Consider the following 13984-nt stretch of genomic DNA (forward strand, 5'->3'; position numbering starts at 1 on the left):
AGCTGCTCCTTCATCGCCACCATCAGCACGGGAAAACAGGAGCTCAACACAGCTTTTAGAGCAATATTCATCGGCACCACCTGGCGCTATTAAAAGAAACACAGCGCTAAAGAACTGAGTCGGAAATGGTATTAATGGATTCGGTGGGAAATCTTCAGCTGTAAGCGGTGCATTGACCAGATAGATTTCAAATAAACTGCAGGAAGATAAGGGACAGTCAGATTGCGCTACTCTGATGCTAATCTGACATTTTATTACCATTGAAGTGCAGTGTGTTTACAGTTTCTTTTTGTTTTTTATTTAACCGATGAAAAACCAAACTAAACGCAAAAGTTTTATATGGCAACTTTGATTAGGCCACAGTCTCCCATTATCCTGCCCCTAACTCCTGACAGAAGTAATTCTTCCTGCTGGGATGGTACTGGTAGTTTGGTGGAAAGGCCAGAGTTTGGGCAATGGAAAGATTGGGAAAAAAAAACTCGATGAGGTTTGGTGGAAAAGGCTCCTTCTCAAAATATAGAACAAACTGGCAAACCATCAGAGCCACTCCAGGCCCTCAGCATGCTAAGGTCAGTGAGTCTTCATCAGACAGACAGGGTGTCCACCTAGCCAAGCAGGAAATGAAGCAATACTACTATCATGAAACTTAGGAGACACAAAAATTGAGCAGAAGCAGTGGACACGCGCTGTTTAAGTCAACTACAGTACATATCAGTCATATTTTTCTTGCACTAACGAAGAATGTAACCATTACTGTCAGAGAGAGAAAGAGAAAGGTTAAAATTTGTTAAACTACCTCCTGCCTTTAAACTGATCTGTGCACCATAAATATAATCATATTTGTGTTACTGCAGAATGTAAGAAGGAAACTGGACAGGAATCTGACTCAGTTGAATCCACTTCTCCATTTCTGCTGGATTCAGGAACACATTTCTGCTGCAGTGTGTTCCCAGGAAAAGATCCAGTGTCAGCAGCAGGGAGATTATTGACACTAACCCCTGCAGGATAGACAGCATTCCATGTTTCTTCCATTTCGTAAATCCCACTGATTCCTGTGCCTAACCTGAGCCGTGTTCCACACACAACTCGGTACCAAAACAGTCTCTCTAATTCTGTGCAAATAGCTCCGTTGGACAGGTCCACCTCTGCTATAACAGGACACAATTGTTTTGGAAGCAGAAGTGGAGACTTGGCCGTTCTGCTGCTCTGCAGAGGCCAGTAACAATGTTTAAAGAAACAACAGGAATTCTCTGAGGTTGGTAGAAACGATGTCCGTGGATAATTTGGGAATTCAGCAGGCTTTAGAAAAGGTCAGATGATATGCCTGCGGAGATTACCTTTCTCTCATGGTGTATAAAACAATCACAAAACACTGAGCTAAAGCTAATACCACCAGACCAGCTAACAGTTTCACCTGAACTTCTGGAAAATTCACATGAACTTGTAAATTAATATTTTAATTTATCAAAATGACCAATTTTAAGGTTTGCTCCCACGCACTGGAGCCTCCTAATTACTTATTTTAACACTGTGAGGCATATTTAGCAATAAGTTACTTATTGAGAAAAAGAACATCAGAATGTGATACCAAAAATAATTAACTGTGGCACGAAAAAAACAAAAAGCATTTACAGTACTCGCTAAAGTATTCAGATCCATTTTCACCTTTTTCACATTTTATTGCGTTACAACCACAAATTTGACTGTATTTTCTGGCATTCTGTGTGATACACCAACACCTTCTTCTTTGTCACCTTTTGGCTTTTCATTTCAGGGGTGGCCACAGCGAATCCTCTGTCTCCTTCTAACCCTGTCTTCCTCATCTTCTTCAGTCGCACTAACTACCTTCATGTCTTTTGGTGATAGACAATCACTGAGCACTGGATAATTGGGAAGTGAGAAAGAAAGGGATAAATGGTTTCCAAACAGGTTGCTCGTATTTAACTCCATCCATCTTCCGAGCAACTCTGACCAGCTTCCCTGCCACACTGCAAAAAGGGAACTAAAAGTAAGTAAAATTTTCCTGAAATTAATGTATTTGTCCTTGATTTGAGCAGGTAAATAAGATTTGCCAATGGAATAAGATTGTTGCACTTAAAATAGGAACAATTGATCTCCACCATCTTATTTCAAGTGCAGGGTGTCTAATTATCTTATTTCAGGCTTCAAAAGACTCATTCCATTGGCAAATAATCTTATTTACATGCCCAAATCAAGGAAAAATACACTAATTTCAAGAAAATCTTACTAACTTTTAGTTCCCTTTTTGCAGTGCATGTCCCTGCTGAAGAAAAGCATCACGCTGCCACTGCCATGTTTTACCGAGGTTTACCACACTCGTTCTATTTTTCTGTTTCCTGAGACCATCATAGTTGACATTGAACTTCTGCACTGACCTTTTCTTGGTCTTAGTGATGTTGATCGGACTCTATTTTGAGGTGACTTTTGAAGGCACTTTACTAGTCTGGCTTTAAGGAGGTAAAATATAATTATTGTTTGTTTCTCTTTCATATAAAACCCAACTGGAGGAACACTGAAGCTCGTGAACGCAACATGTGACAAAGTTTAGGGTATATGAATACTCTTGCAAGGCACTGTAATACTGCTCTTATTGACTTCTCAGTGCTGTGCAGTGCTGTCGGGGTACCGTTGAGCCATTTGGAGTTGTACTGGGCAGTGCGCAGCGGGGGCATGCCGCCCAGACTCCTGTATATGACGGGGTCGCGTCCTGAGAAGTCGATGACGGTGGCGGCGTACAGCTCCCCGCTCTCCGTCACCACCGCCGTGGAGTTGTGACGAGGGTCGTACGGGCAGCGAGCCACGCCGTTGACTCGCTCCAGCACTCGGCTGATGTTCCCCACCTTCGGCGAAACAAAGACGGAGAAACAAAGGTGGAGACTGATTGAAAAGAGGAGGGGGGGGTTGAAAGTGATGTCACTGATTTCATATAAAAATTGCTTCCTCACTCTACCTCTCTGGTGATACACAGGGGCTGGAAAGCATTAGTGCCGCAGGTCATGACCTCGGTCTTGTTCACCAGCAGGACTCTGATATAATTCTGGCATTCCATCTGAAAAAAAAAAGAAGATGAAAGTGAAAGCTTACAGAAGGTAACAGCAGGGCTAAATCTGTCGGTTCCCGGAAAACTATTGGACACATCACCGGGGAGAACAATAGAGCAAGGCATCTAGTTCTAAATTGGCAAGGCAGCGTTTGCAGCTTTCACTCGTGGATCCATTGTGGAGAAATATGAACGCTAGCTCGGAAGAAAACGGCAACTTATTTGTGGCATTGACAGAGTCAAATAGATGTTTCGGCACAAAGAATCAAATCTTTTCGAACAAAAGGGAGGCATTGATTTATAGGCCTTTGCTGCTGAGACGTGAGGTAATTGCCGAAAGGAAAGTAGTTTTGTGCATTTAGCTTCTCTCTTCACCTTATGGGCTCTGTGGGAGATAAATGTGATAGTGCAATCCGTAATATGAAAGACATAACTGAACTCAGCGGCTGTTCTCAGACATTTTTAAAAGGATGTCCCTTCTAAGTGTCCCAGTATGCCTCCCATCGGTGCTTTTCTTTCACATTTCCCTCCCCTCCCGTCTGAGTTCTCTCTCGCGAAGTCCAGCAAAACAATTTTTGATTGAATGTTCGGAAATAGTGTTCCTCTGCAGAGCCCTCCCAGGAGACAATCAAGCACTAAGGCAGAAGATATCAAAATTGCCTCACTGTACGGCGAGCGGCGCTGACACGGAGTGCTGTAATTGGGGGCGTGATTGAGGTTACCTCTGTTTTGCCTTTGCTCTGACATGACTTCCTGGTTTCCTCATCCGGTGCCCACTCTGTCGCCTGGGAAACAAACACAGGATGACAAAAAGGGGGGGGGTGACAAAGTGGCCAAAAAATCAGGGTGCGGACTTTCCTGAGGTACTTCAAAAGTTACGCAACGACTGACTTCTGCTTACGCCGTAGGCAGGCTAAAAGGATGCCTGAAAGGACTTTAACCTCAGCGCTGTTTGTTTATTGTGCACACATTGCCACTGGCTTGCCAGCAAAGAGCCCATTTGAGTGAAGAGGGTGAGACACGCAACGAAGCAGCTGAAGGGCTCAGGACAGCATTAGCATGTTAATGGCTTTCTTCTTTCTCTTTCTTCTGCTCTTTCTCGGAAAAAGTTTGCGCCGCTCACCTCCTCTGCCCCGCTCCACCGTCACCTCGACGAGTCAATTATTTTTTTTCCTGGTGACGGTTACAGTAGGTGTCGGGCTTAATTACGGATGCAGGCGGCAGCATCTGCAGTGCAAACACACTAATGCATACATATATATATATATATATATATATATATATATATATATATATATATATAGGGCCGCCCGAGCCGCACTGGAGCCCAATAAGTGGGTTGAGAGATGGTCCTCGTTTGGCCTGAACTGTGCATGAACAGGTGCCAGAGGGCCCCCGTTGCGTGTCACTGGCCTCATTTCACCCGTCCTCTCCCATCTCCTCAGCTACTCTGATCTTAGTGCCAAACAGGGAAGGGGAGCTTAAAGTGGACTTTTATGGAGTCTCGTTATTATCTCGCTATTTGTATTTACAGTGCCAAACACAAGTACTAGATGTATATGTTTTTATTGCAGCTGCTTAATCTTATGCAGATTATTTTTGGGAGGAAACGTCTAACCTTCAGTATGATGTTTGATTACATGTACTGCTGAGAGCCCCAATGGCCATGCCTTTTTAGCTCCTGGAATCCAGTGTTTTTTTTTCTAACTTAACCAAAGTACAAAGTTCCATTTAAACTCCTGTTATTAGACTTAGACAGACTGTATTGTCATTCAACTGCACGGCCACAATGCACATTCGAGCAAAATTTAGTTTCAAGGCTGCGAATAATGAGACAAGGTTTAGCAGCTCCACATGTTCACCTTTATGACGACAGGACAGACGGAGGTTTTCTTCTTGCTCAGCTTCTAAATAATTTCCAAAGGTTGTTATGGATCTCAGTATGCCACTCTTTGCTGCATTTCTCCAAAAGCGAGCCCTGAAGGCTTTTTTTTTTCTTGTTACCTCTGTTAACATCGTCTTCACGTGGAGACAAGACAGACATGGGTCCCCGTTCAGCCTTGTGACCAGCAGCTAAACGAACTAAACCTCAATGTGTCTTTAATTAGACTGCAGGGAAACAGCAAATCATGGATCACTCATTAAAAGTTGCTAAATATACTGATCACATAAAAAAATTAAAGTATACTTAAAAAAATGCTTAATTAAAATGTATTTTAGAGTCCGTCAGGGATGTGAATGACGGAAAATCTTGATTTTCTTTTTTAAACAATCATTTTCTCCTGACAGCATAAATGGACTCAAATTCAAGGTTGGGTTTTTCTAACGTTTGACGTGTTAGATTATGCCACAGCAATAAAAGGTGAATGCCATTTGAAGATTTTTACACATTTTAGCTAACAAAACTGTCCCTCACTTTATTTCTAACCCAGAGAGATAAATCTCACCAGCCAATCATGTTTTACATTTTATAAATTGCCGTTCAAAGACAGTTTTTAAATTCAATGAAGCCTGGCTGTTAAGGGTCAACTTCAAGCACAGAGAAACACTTTTGAGTTACAGCCTTGGGCAAGTTAACTTATTCTGCGTCTTGCAGGGATATTACTCCTACTCTCTTTCTTTAGTTTTAATTAAAGCTTAGTGGAACAGACTATATCTGTACAACATTATAGTGAGAAGATCTGCAAGGGAAATGTTTGTTTAAAATCTAAATGGAAATAAATGGACTTTGAGCGGAGCAAAATCCTGGGAATAAAATGTTCAGTTTTTAATTTGCTGAGCTTATGAGCTGCTCACTTCTTGTCACAGTCCGTGGGATTTATCCACTGCCCTCACAGGAATGGATATTCCTACTTTTAGGTGATTAGCATCCGCATACATTGTTGCTAATGAGCAAAAATGACAGACTGAACACCACAGATCCCAAACCTATGAGCCGTACGAGTGCCTCTGTGTGGAGCTGGGAATCTCCAGTCATCTTGGTTTTAAGTTTGTTTTCAGTGACATTTCGTGGATGCAACTGTTTTTGTTTTTCCAACACCAACACAGCTTTTTTGTCGTGCCAAAACACTGCATGGGGAGATAGTAATTCCATATCTTAAATGCGATTCTTGATGGTTTTAGGTGCCGCTTTCTGAGCTGCCAACTATTAGAATTGGCTAGGAGCCGTTTTTTTTTTCCTCTTCCTATCAGAAACATTAACACCCAACTTCTGCTGCCACGTTTGAAGACGCTGAAGCAAATACCACCAAGAGCTCCGATTTGATCAGTCTGTGATGAACTTTAGAGTGAGCTAAACGCAACTCGTTGCATCCCGAGTGCCTGCTTTGCTGAAAGTGAAGCTCGTATCACACATCTTGTCTTACATCAAATGCTGGCCGTATCTAAAAACACTTTTTATCTCACTCCAAACGTGAAGAGACGACGCGCGCTTTGTGAATTAGAGGGAAGGGAGAAAACACAGACTGGGGCAGCTTTAGCCGTGCATAAAAAAAAAAAAAAACAAGTGAAACTTTTGTCACCGTCTGAACGTGCAGGTTAAAGGTACGACTGAGACACATCCATCAGCGTAATAAAGTTATATCAGGCTGCTGCAGCCATTAGAACAGTGGGTTCTGACCAGGCCCGTATTAAGACAATGTGGTGCCCCTGGGCACTATACCTCAAAGCCCCCCCCCCCCCCCCCCCACCCCACCCTTACCCGTGCTGTCCTCCGGTCAAAAACATCAGACATAATCAAGGGGATTTCTGTAATGTAATTTACTATTTACTAACTTACACAACTACATGTAGGCATATGAGCAGTGAGCAATATTCAAATATCTCATTTTAAAATGTTGAAATAAAAAAATATTGATTTATTTATTATTTATTATTATTGCGACATCAGTGTTCACACAACGAATAATGCATTGTCTTTCAACAATTTCAAGTAAATAATATAAGAATCTATGAAAATTATATTTTTAAAGCATGAGTCATGTGGTGCCCCCCCATGGTTGGTGCCCCTGGGCACTGGCCCACTGGCCCTTATGGATAATCCGGTCCTGGTTCTGACCCATATTGATGGTTGACGCTGATGTTCCTGATACCCTAACCCTTTAATTACGTTTTTTTAAATTGATTTATGTTTTTGATGCAATTGGAAGAGGATACTGGCCGTATAAGATAGAGTCTAGTTAAAATTAAACTTGGGTTCGGTAAACTTAACATAATGAAGGGAAGAAAGCCAAAATACTGTAAGCATCTCATGGACCCCGCGGGAGCTCAATGTTCTATTCACATAACTGCATCAGCCAAACAGTACGCAGGCCGTCAACAACCCATAATCCAGTTCCCCTGAGCGCGGCGAGCAGCGTGGCACCTGCCATTCAGAGAGCGGCTCCGCCCCCCTCCGCAGCAGCACTACATCAATGTGCCGGCTCAAATGAAAACACCGCTCCTGCACATCCTCCGCCTGTCAGCCCCTGTCAGCCAGGGGACTAATGGAATGACGTCATCGTAAACACACACACACAAACACTCACACACACACACTCAAGGAGATGGATGCCTTTCCGATGAATCATGGCCTGGAGCATTACCATTTCTTCTACAGGGCCCCATCTACAAGAATCCCCATCGGCTTAACCCGCTGACCTTCACCAAAAACTGCCACCCTCCTCTCCCTCTCCGTCCTTCTCCCTTAGTTCATTTCTTCTTTCTTCACATTGGTTTTGGAACAAAGCCACTCTCACACACAGCCTGTGAGAACGCCGGCTCTGCCTCGGCATCCTCTCCCTCGAATTCCTTCCCCTCAGCCCCAAAACGTGAATGGCCCGACAGCCGCCGAGTGAGGGAATTGAAGCGGGGCACTAAACTTTTTCGTAGGAGCTCTCATTTATTTCCCATCATCTGGAATGCAGGCGGGCTTACATTACGTTTAAATAAAACAAAATAATTAAAAAAGCTTTAGAGCCAAATCCCTCAATACCTTATCAGCTAAAATTGGATTAAATAAACAAAATAGGGGGAATGATATCACAATGCTTCGTAGAATTGCTCATTTTAATCCATGGTCTAAACGACAAGTTTTCCATCTAATTGCGTCAGACAGATTTAACTGTGAACGCTGACACATCACAGCGCGCTGTAGCGAACAAAAGCATGCAATTTAGGGTGTGTGCACTGATATATTACAGAGAATAGCATTTAGAAATGTGCTGCATGATAAAAAGAATATATCTTTCAAAGACATAACAAACAAAGATAGCTCAATCTCAATATTTAGTTCAGAGATTTTTCTGAGCTTCAGCTATTTTTTCCGATAAGAATGGGTAACAATTTAGGTCTCTGGATGTGCAAAGCTGGTAGAGACATCCTCCAACAGAACTGCGGCTGTAATTGCAGCACAAAATGCTTCTGTAAAATATTGACTCAGGGGGGCTGAATGGAAATCAATGCCACACTTTTTAGATTATCTGTAAAGGATTTGAAAATAATTCTTTATCCACTTAACAACTATGCACTACTTGAATAATTTGAATAAGTTCCTCCACACTTTTGGTGCCGGAGCACAAACTGAAATAGCACTTTGAATTGTCTTGTTACTAAAAAAGTGCTTTATAAATAAACTTGCCATGCCTTGGCTTAAAACATACAATTTTACATTAGTTTAACCGTACTATACGTAATATAAAAAATATGGGATAATGTTGCATCATCGTCTTCATCGCTCTTTTTCAAGTCACTGTCATCCATGTTATTTATTCCTTCATTCACATCCTTTTCTTGCAGGTTTTTGAACCGAGATCTTGTTTCGCTGCCGTGCCTATTGGCAGGTTGCTTGTTTTATTTGCATGAGTTGTTGAACCGATGTCAATTTGCTGGTGTGCATGTTTTCTTGAGCCGCACGTCGAGCTCGCTCCGCCACCACATAAAGGGCCACATTCAACGTTTTTCTACCACAGTGACTCACCGAATACATCAGACACGGTCAGATTCAATTACATGAAGTAATTGGAAATGTCCCATGCATAAAACATGTATGTTTTGTTCGACGAATACATGAAACAAACGCAGCTTGTGAACAGACGCTGCAGGCCTATATTTCCAATGATGTCAGTAAGGTGCTCACACTCTGACATTAAAGATAATATAACACGACTTTATGAAGAGTTTAGTTATACCTTGGTTGGAAACAACCTGAGCAGAGTATTTATTGCATAAATAGCTCCTATCAGCTTTCTCATTAAGGGTAATACAAGGGAAATTGCGCTGCCACCCAACGCTTCTTCTGTCATCCGTTTAAATTGCCCCCATATGAAATTACAACAGTATTTTATTGGGTTATAAACGTGAAACATTGCAGACAGTGATCCGGGATAACGTCTGCCGTCTAAAACGGGACGTGTGAACGACAGAGTCACACAACTCTTTCCTCCACTTTGCCATGAGAAGACATTTGAATAATTGCATCTGTGAGTAATGACATCCGCTCTCTCTCTCTCTTTTTTTTTTTTTTTTTTTTGCCTTAAGAGGCATGTAGCACACGAAGAGACACCTCGCAAAAGCTCTTCAACTTTTTCCGCATTTTGTCACGTTGTAAGCCGGAAACTTCGGTGAAACTTCATGGGATCGGATGTGTTAGACAAACGCAAGATAGCGCCTAAATGTGAGAGCAGCGCTTTCAAAAATAAAATCCATCGCAACCACCTGCCTTCACAAGCAGACAAGTCCAGGATAATCTGGTGGAGCAGTTTACAAAAAGGGGTCTGGCTGTGAAACAACATCCCAAGCTTTAATCATATAAACTGTCGTCAGGCTCACAGTACCTCTGGAGGAGCTGCAAAGATGCACAGCTCAGGTGGAAGAATCTATTGAGGGGAGCCATTATTAGTCATGTACCTCACAGATCTGGTCTCATAAATGGAAGAGTGGCCGGAAGAAAGCCATTGTTGAGTGAAAGCAAATATGAGGTGCCACATACATTGGCCACTTTCTAGGGGACATCAAGGAAGACGGTTCTCTGTTCAGATGAGACTGAAACTGACTTTTAACCAAAATGCTTTGTGAAAAACTACAGAAAAAAAAAAATTAAATGGAACCGCATTGCAAACTGAACATGGCGATGTCAAACATGACGTCGTGCAGTGGGGGATGCATTTCTTCAGTAAAAACATAAACCTGGTATCGTTTTTTTTTTCAGCCTCACAATTATGAGCTACCTTTCATTGGTCTATCAGATAAAATCCCTGTAAAACAGAGTGAAGATGTTGCAAAAAATGTTAATATGTTTGAATGGTTGAATATTTTATCAATGCACGCTGCTTTGTTGTTTCACTGCCAACTTCCGAGATCTGAGACACAGAATGTGATCACATCCGGTACATAGAAAGTGGGGCCGTTAGTTTGCCCGCTGATCATCGAAAAGGCTACAAAGTGTACACTAGATAACAATTACTGTAACCCGAGACTCACCTGCTCAAACGTATTACTGCCATTTTTCATTCTGAAATACAACCCCTGGCCCCAGAAGCTTCATTATTTGGACCCGACGTCTCAGAAGCAAGCAAGAGTTCATTTTCATCATTTAGTAAGGCCAACGCGAATCCACAACCCCTGCCATCAATTCCCCTCACCAAACCTAAACTTGACACCCCATTTCTCCCAATTTCACCTCCTGTTAGATGTAGTAGAACATCTTGCCCTCCAGCAACTTTCCCTAAAGGAAGGAAGACGGTGGCACAAGATAACTATCTATCTATCTATAAATATATATATATATATATATATATATATATATATATGAATTTATGGGCAAATAAAATAGCAGAAAATACAATTAGCACCATGATCGAGGATTCATCACTTTTACTGCGTAAAGATGGTCTCCTGGCTCGGAAATGAATTCTATTTTTACGAGACGTGGGGAGAGAAAGGGGGCAAATGATGGAGAGCTGGAAATACTAATGAAGTAAGAAGTCTGCGAGCGGCGGCAAACGCAAACCTGCGCGCTCCTGAAATGTGGAGCTGTGTTGATAAGGCCGCCTCTCGCTGACACACTGCTAACATCATGTGTGACAACTAATTAGAAATCATGAATATCGGCAATGACTGTGTCGGGGGAATAATGGCTGTTTGAATTGGAGCTGTCTGACACTTGTTAAAGTCAAGACAGACTTGTGTTTCAGCACGGGGATCGGCGCCGACGGTGTACATTTAGAACATGGATGTTGTTCAAACAATAGCAAAACAAAACAAAAAAATCTGTATTTATCTTTTCTATGAGAAAATCATTTCTTCTTCAGTGATCCTCATCCAAACCTATCTCCCAAAACTGTTTTAAGTGTTGAGACCGAAAGGATACAATTAGTATAACCCTACACTTTCTGTTGTTTTCTCACAGTTTCCGCCTTCAGTTTTGATACCAACCTTCTCTCTAAATGCAGTCTGTCATTTCAGACGACAACCCACACCCGACGTAAATACAGACACTCACCACTTGACATTATGGACAAATCCATCAGCAATTGTTGCCCAGGTGGGTCAGGAGAGCAACACTTAGCCACCAACGCAGCAACACACTGAACAGCTAGTGTTCGCAGGTCTGAACCACTCGTGAATCTGCTGGTAATGTTCCAAATCCATTACTGATTTCCATCATGACACAAAATGCTGCAATATCTACACCGCTAGCTGCAGATGTTAACGACGGTGTCTAAAATGTATAGTTGCCGGGAGCTGCAGCTTTTATGCAGCCGTCAAAACCTAACCCGGTTTCTTCTAGACATCAGAGCTGCACCACTAATCTTGCTAAGATATCTAGAAGCAAATGTATAACCTATTACATAAACGTTTTCTTATGAATGCTCGACATAACCCAGCTCAACCTTTTAATGCAAAATTAACAGGTTTTATTCTAGCATGATGTAAACTTTAGCGAGCACATTGATCAATAGCTTTGGGCCACGGCTAGGAATGATGTCAGAAATCTGACGTAAAGTTCACATCAGGTTACAGTACAAAGTCAAACTGTAGAAGATTTTTCTCAATGTTTTTTGATTTCTTCCCACTGAAAGTAAAGGCTTGGACAACATTAGATTTCAGCGAATCCTGTCAAAACCTGCAGTATTTTCCACCTTTCCTTGTGCTCTTCACTGTGAGTAGAGGCTAGATAATCTAGGGTCCTTATCTGGCCTCGTTTGTCACAATTACAGTTGTTTCAAAATGTCTCATTATTCTTCTGATTATTGACTGCAGATATGTGCAACTTTAGGTTTGGGGATTTTCTCATTCGTAGACTGGCACACATCTCCCTTAAATTAATGTCATGTTCTCCTGCCTTTCCCATTTTAAACAGGGGCTCAGATAAATGGCCGCCGTGTCGTGTTTTATGTGGGGTGCACTCTCTTGCTACGCAGATGTTGGATCCCCAGTCAGAAATACCATATTTACAGAAATTACTTTATTGTACAGGAATTGTCAGGGTGGAACTAACTGAGCATTGATTTGGAAAAATAAAATGCATTTCCCTAAACTGTTTTAATTCTCTATTGAATAAATAAATTCAAGTTAAAGGTAAGATTATAGTCTTTTTACAAACCCATACCTGAGGTCCTCATAGATGAGGTCTGAGAATAGGTTGATGGTTCAGTTTCTTTATCATCTTTAAAGGATAACAGGTGGTAGAAATATGAGGCTCATTTCTAAAACCGTGAAGGTGCAGCAGCTGAAACAATGGATCACATCACACCTATGCTGAGTTGTTATTTCCCTTTGCTTTCTGGGCTCATTGTGTTCAAAACAGTTAGAAACACCTGATCCGCTAGTTTACTCCTGTCTATCAGATTCTGCCTGCTCCTTTTATGTCTGTGATGATAAATTAATTAATAAATGAGTAAATTGGGGTGGGGGTGGGGTGTCAGTAAAAACAAAACCAGTTTTAGGTTTTCCAGAAGCCTGAAACTGTTGACTGAATGAAGCATGACTTTAAACCCTTTGTCTCACAGCTCCTTGTCTCTACCCACTGATCCATGCACACACCCACATTCTCTCCTTTGTGTTTCACTCTCATACGCACATTCCACATGTCCACTCACAACCACTTCCACACAATGGCACACACACTTATCCGCCATGAGCTCATCCGCGGATACCTCTCTGAGTCAAGCAGAACGCAGCCAAAGGCTGAATCGGAGCAGCGGTACGTCCTCATTCACTTACTACACCGCCGACGTGGAGGAGAGCCGTCTGTTCCGGCAGAGTGTTCGGCGTGTGTGCAGCAATATTCAGAAAAACCGGACCACATGTGAATTTCTGACCAAATCTCCATGTCGTTATGAAACACATTCAGGCGATTACCTGCCTGAAAGACGTTCAGCCATGAAATCTGCTGAATGACTGCATTGATCCAGAATAACACTGAGTTTTAAAAGCGCTACAAAGACAAATAAATAATCCTTGAACCCATTTCAGTAGATCTAGCTAACTGCTTGTAAGAATTGTTTATATTTCACTACAAGGAAGAATGAACAAAATAATTGATACTGAAGATCACACTGTTACTGAGGCTCACAGCAAAGCTGCCAATATGCATGTATTTATGCACGTGCAAACTGTGTTGTGGTACACTTTAAGTCAGGAGTCAGGTCAGTCAAGCCTCTGGCGGAGCCTTTCAGATCTCCACATGCATGGATAGCCACAGTCTGAGCACTGGGTATTAGTAGTTGTTTACTAGCTACTTGTGTGAAGCCAAAAAATTTAGAAAGGCACAAATCAACCGGCAGATGGCTGGAATCGTTCGATGGTAAACTTGGTCAGGCCTGACCAGGAACTGGCTGGAAGGAAGCACAGAAATTAGCACAGTCGCTGAATCCACCACTCCAGTCACTACCAGATCATGCTGATAGCAGGACTCTTTGGTGTAGATGTTGTTACCGAGTC

At 42.1% G+C, this 13984-nt stretch overlaps 1 protein-coding gene across 2 annotated transcripts in view; it reads right to left on the reverse strand.

The window, feature by feature from the left end:
* Nucleotides 1-13984, reverse strand: part of sema5ba (sema domain, seven thrombospondin repeats (type 1 and type 1-like), transmembrane domain (TM) and short cytoplasmic domain, (semaphorin) 5Ba) — a 270882-nt gene that overhangs the window by 100216 nt on the left and 156682 nt on the right. For both annotated transcript variants that reach the window (XM_036139025.1, XM_012868532.3), the window contains exons 6-8: nucleotides 3784-3846; nucleotides 2972-3070; nucleotides 2648-2861 (exon numbers count right to left, since the gene is read on the reverse strand). In XM_036139025.1, the coding sequence (XP_035994918.1) occupies nucleotides 2648-2861; nucleotides 2972-3070; nucleotides 3784-3846 (376 nt within the window). The remainder of the gene's footprint in view (nucleotides 1-2647; nucleotides 2862-2971; nucleotides 3071-3783; nucleotides 3847-13984) is intronic.

Source organism: Fundulus heteroclitus, chromosome 7 (assembly GCF_011125445.2).
Source record: "Fundulus heteroclitus isolate FHET01 chromosome 7, MU-UCD_Fhet_4.1, whole genome shotgun sequence".
Classification (NCBI taxonomy): domain Eukaryota; kingdom Metazoa; phylum Chordata; class Actinopteri; order Cyprinodontiformes; family Fundulidae; genus Fundulus; species Fundulus heteroclitus.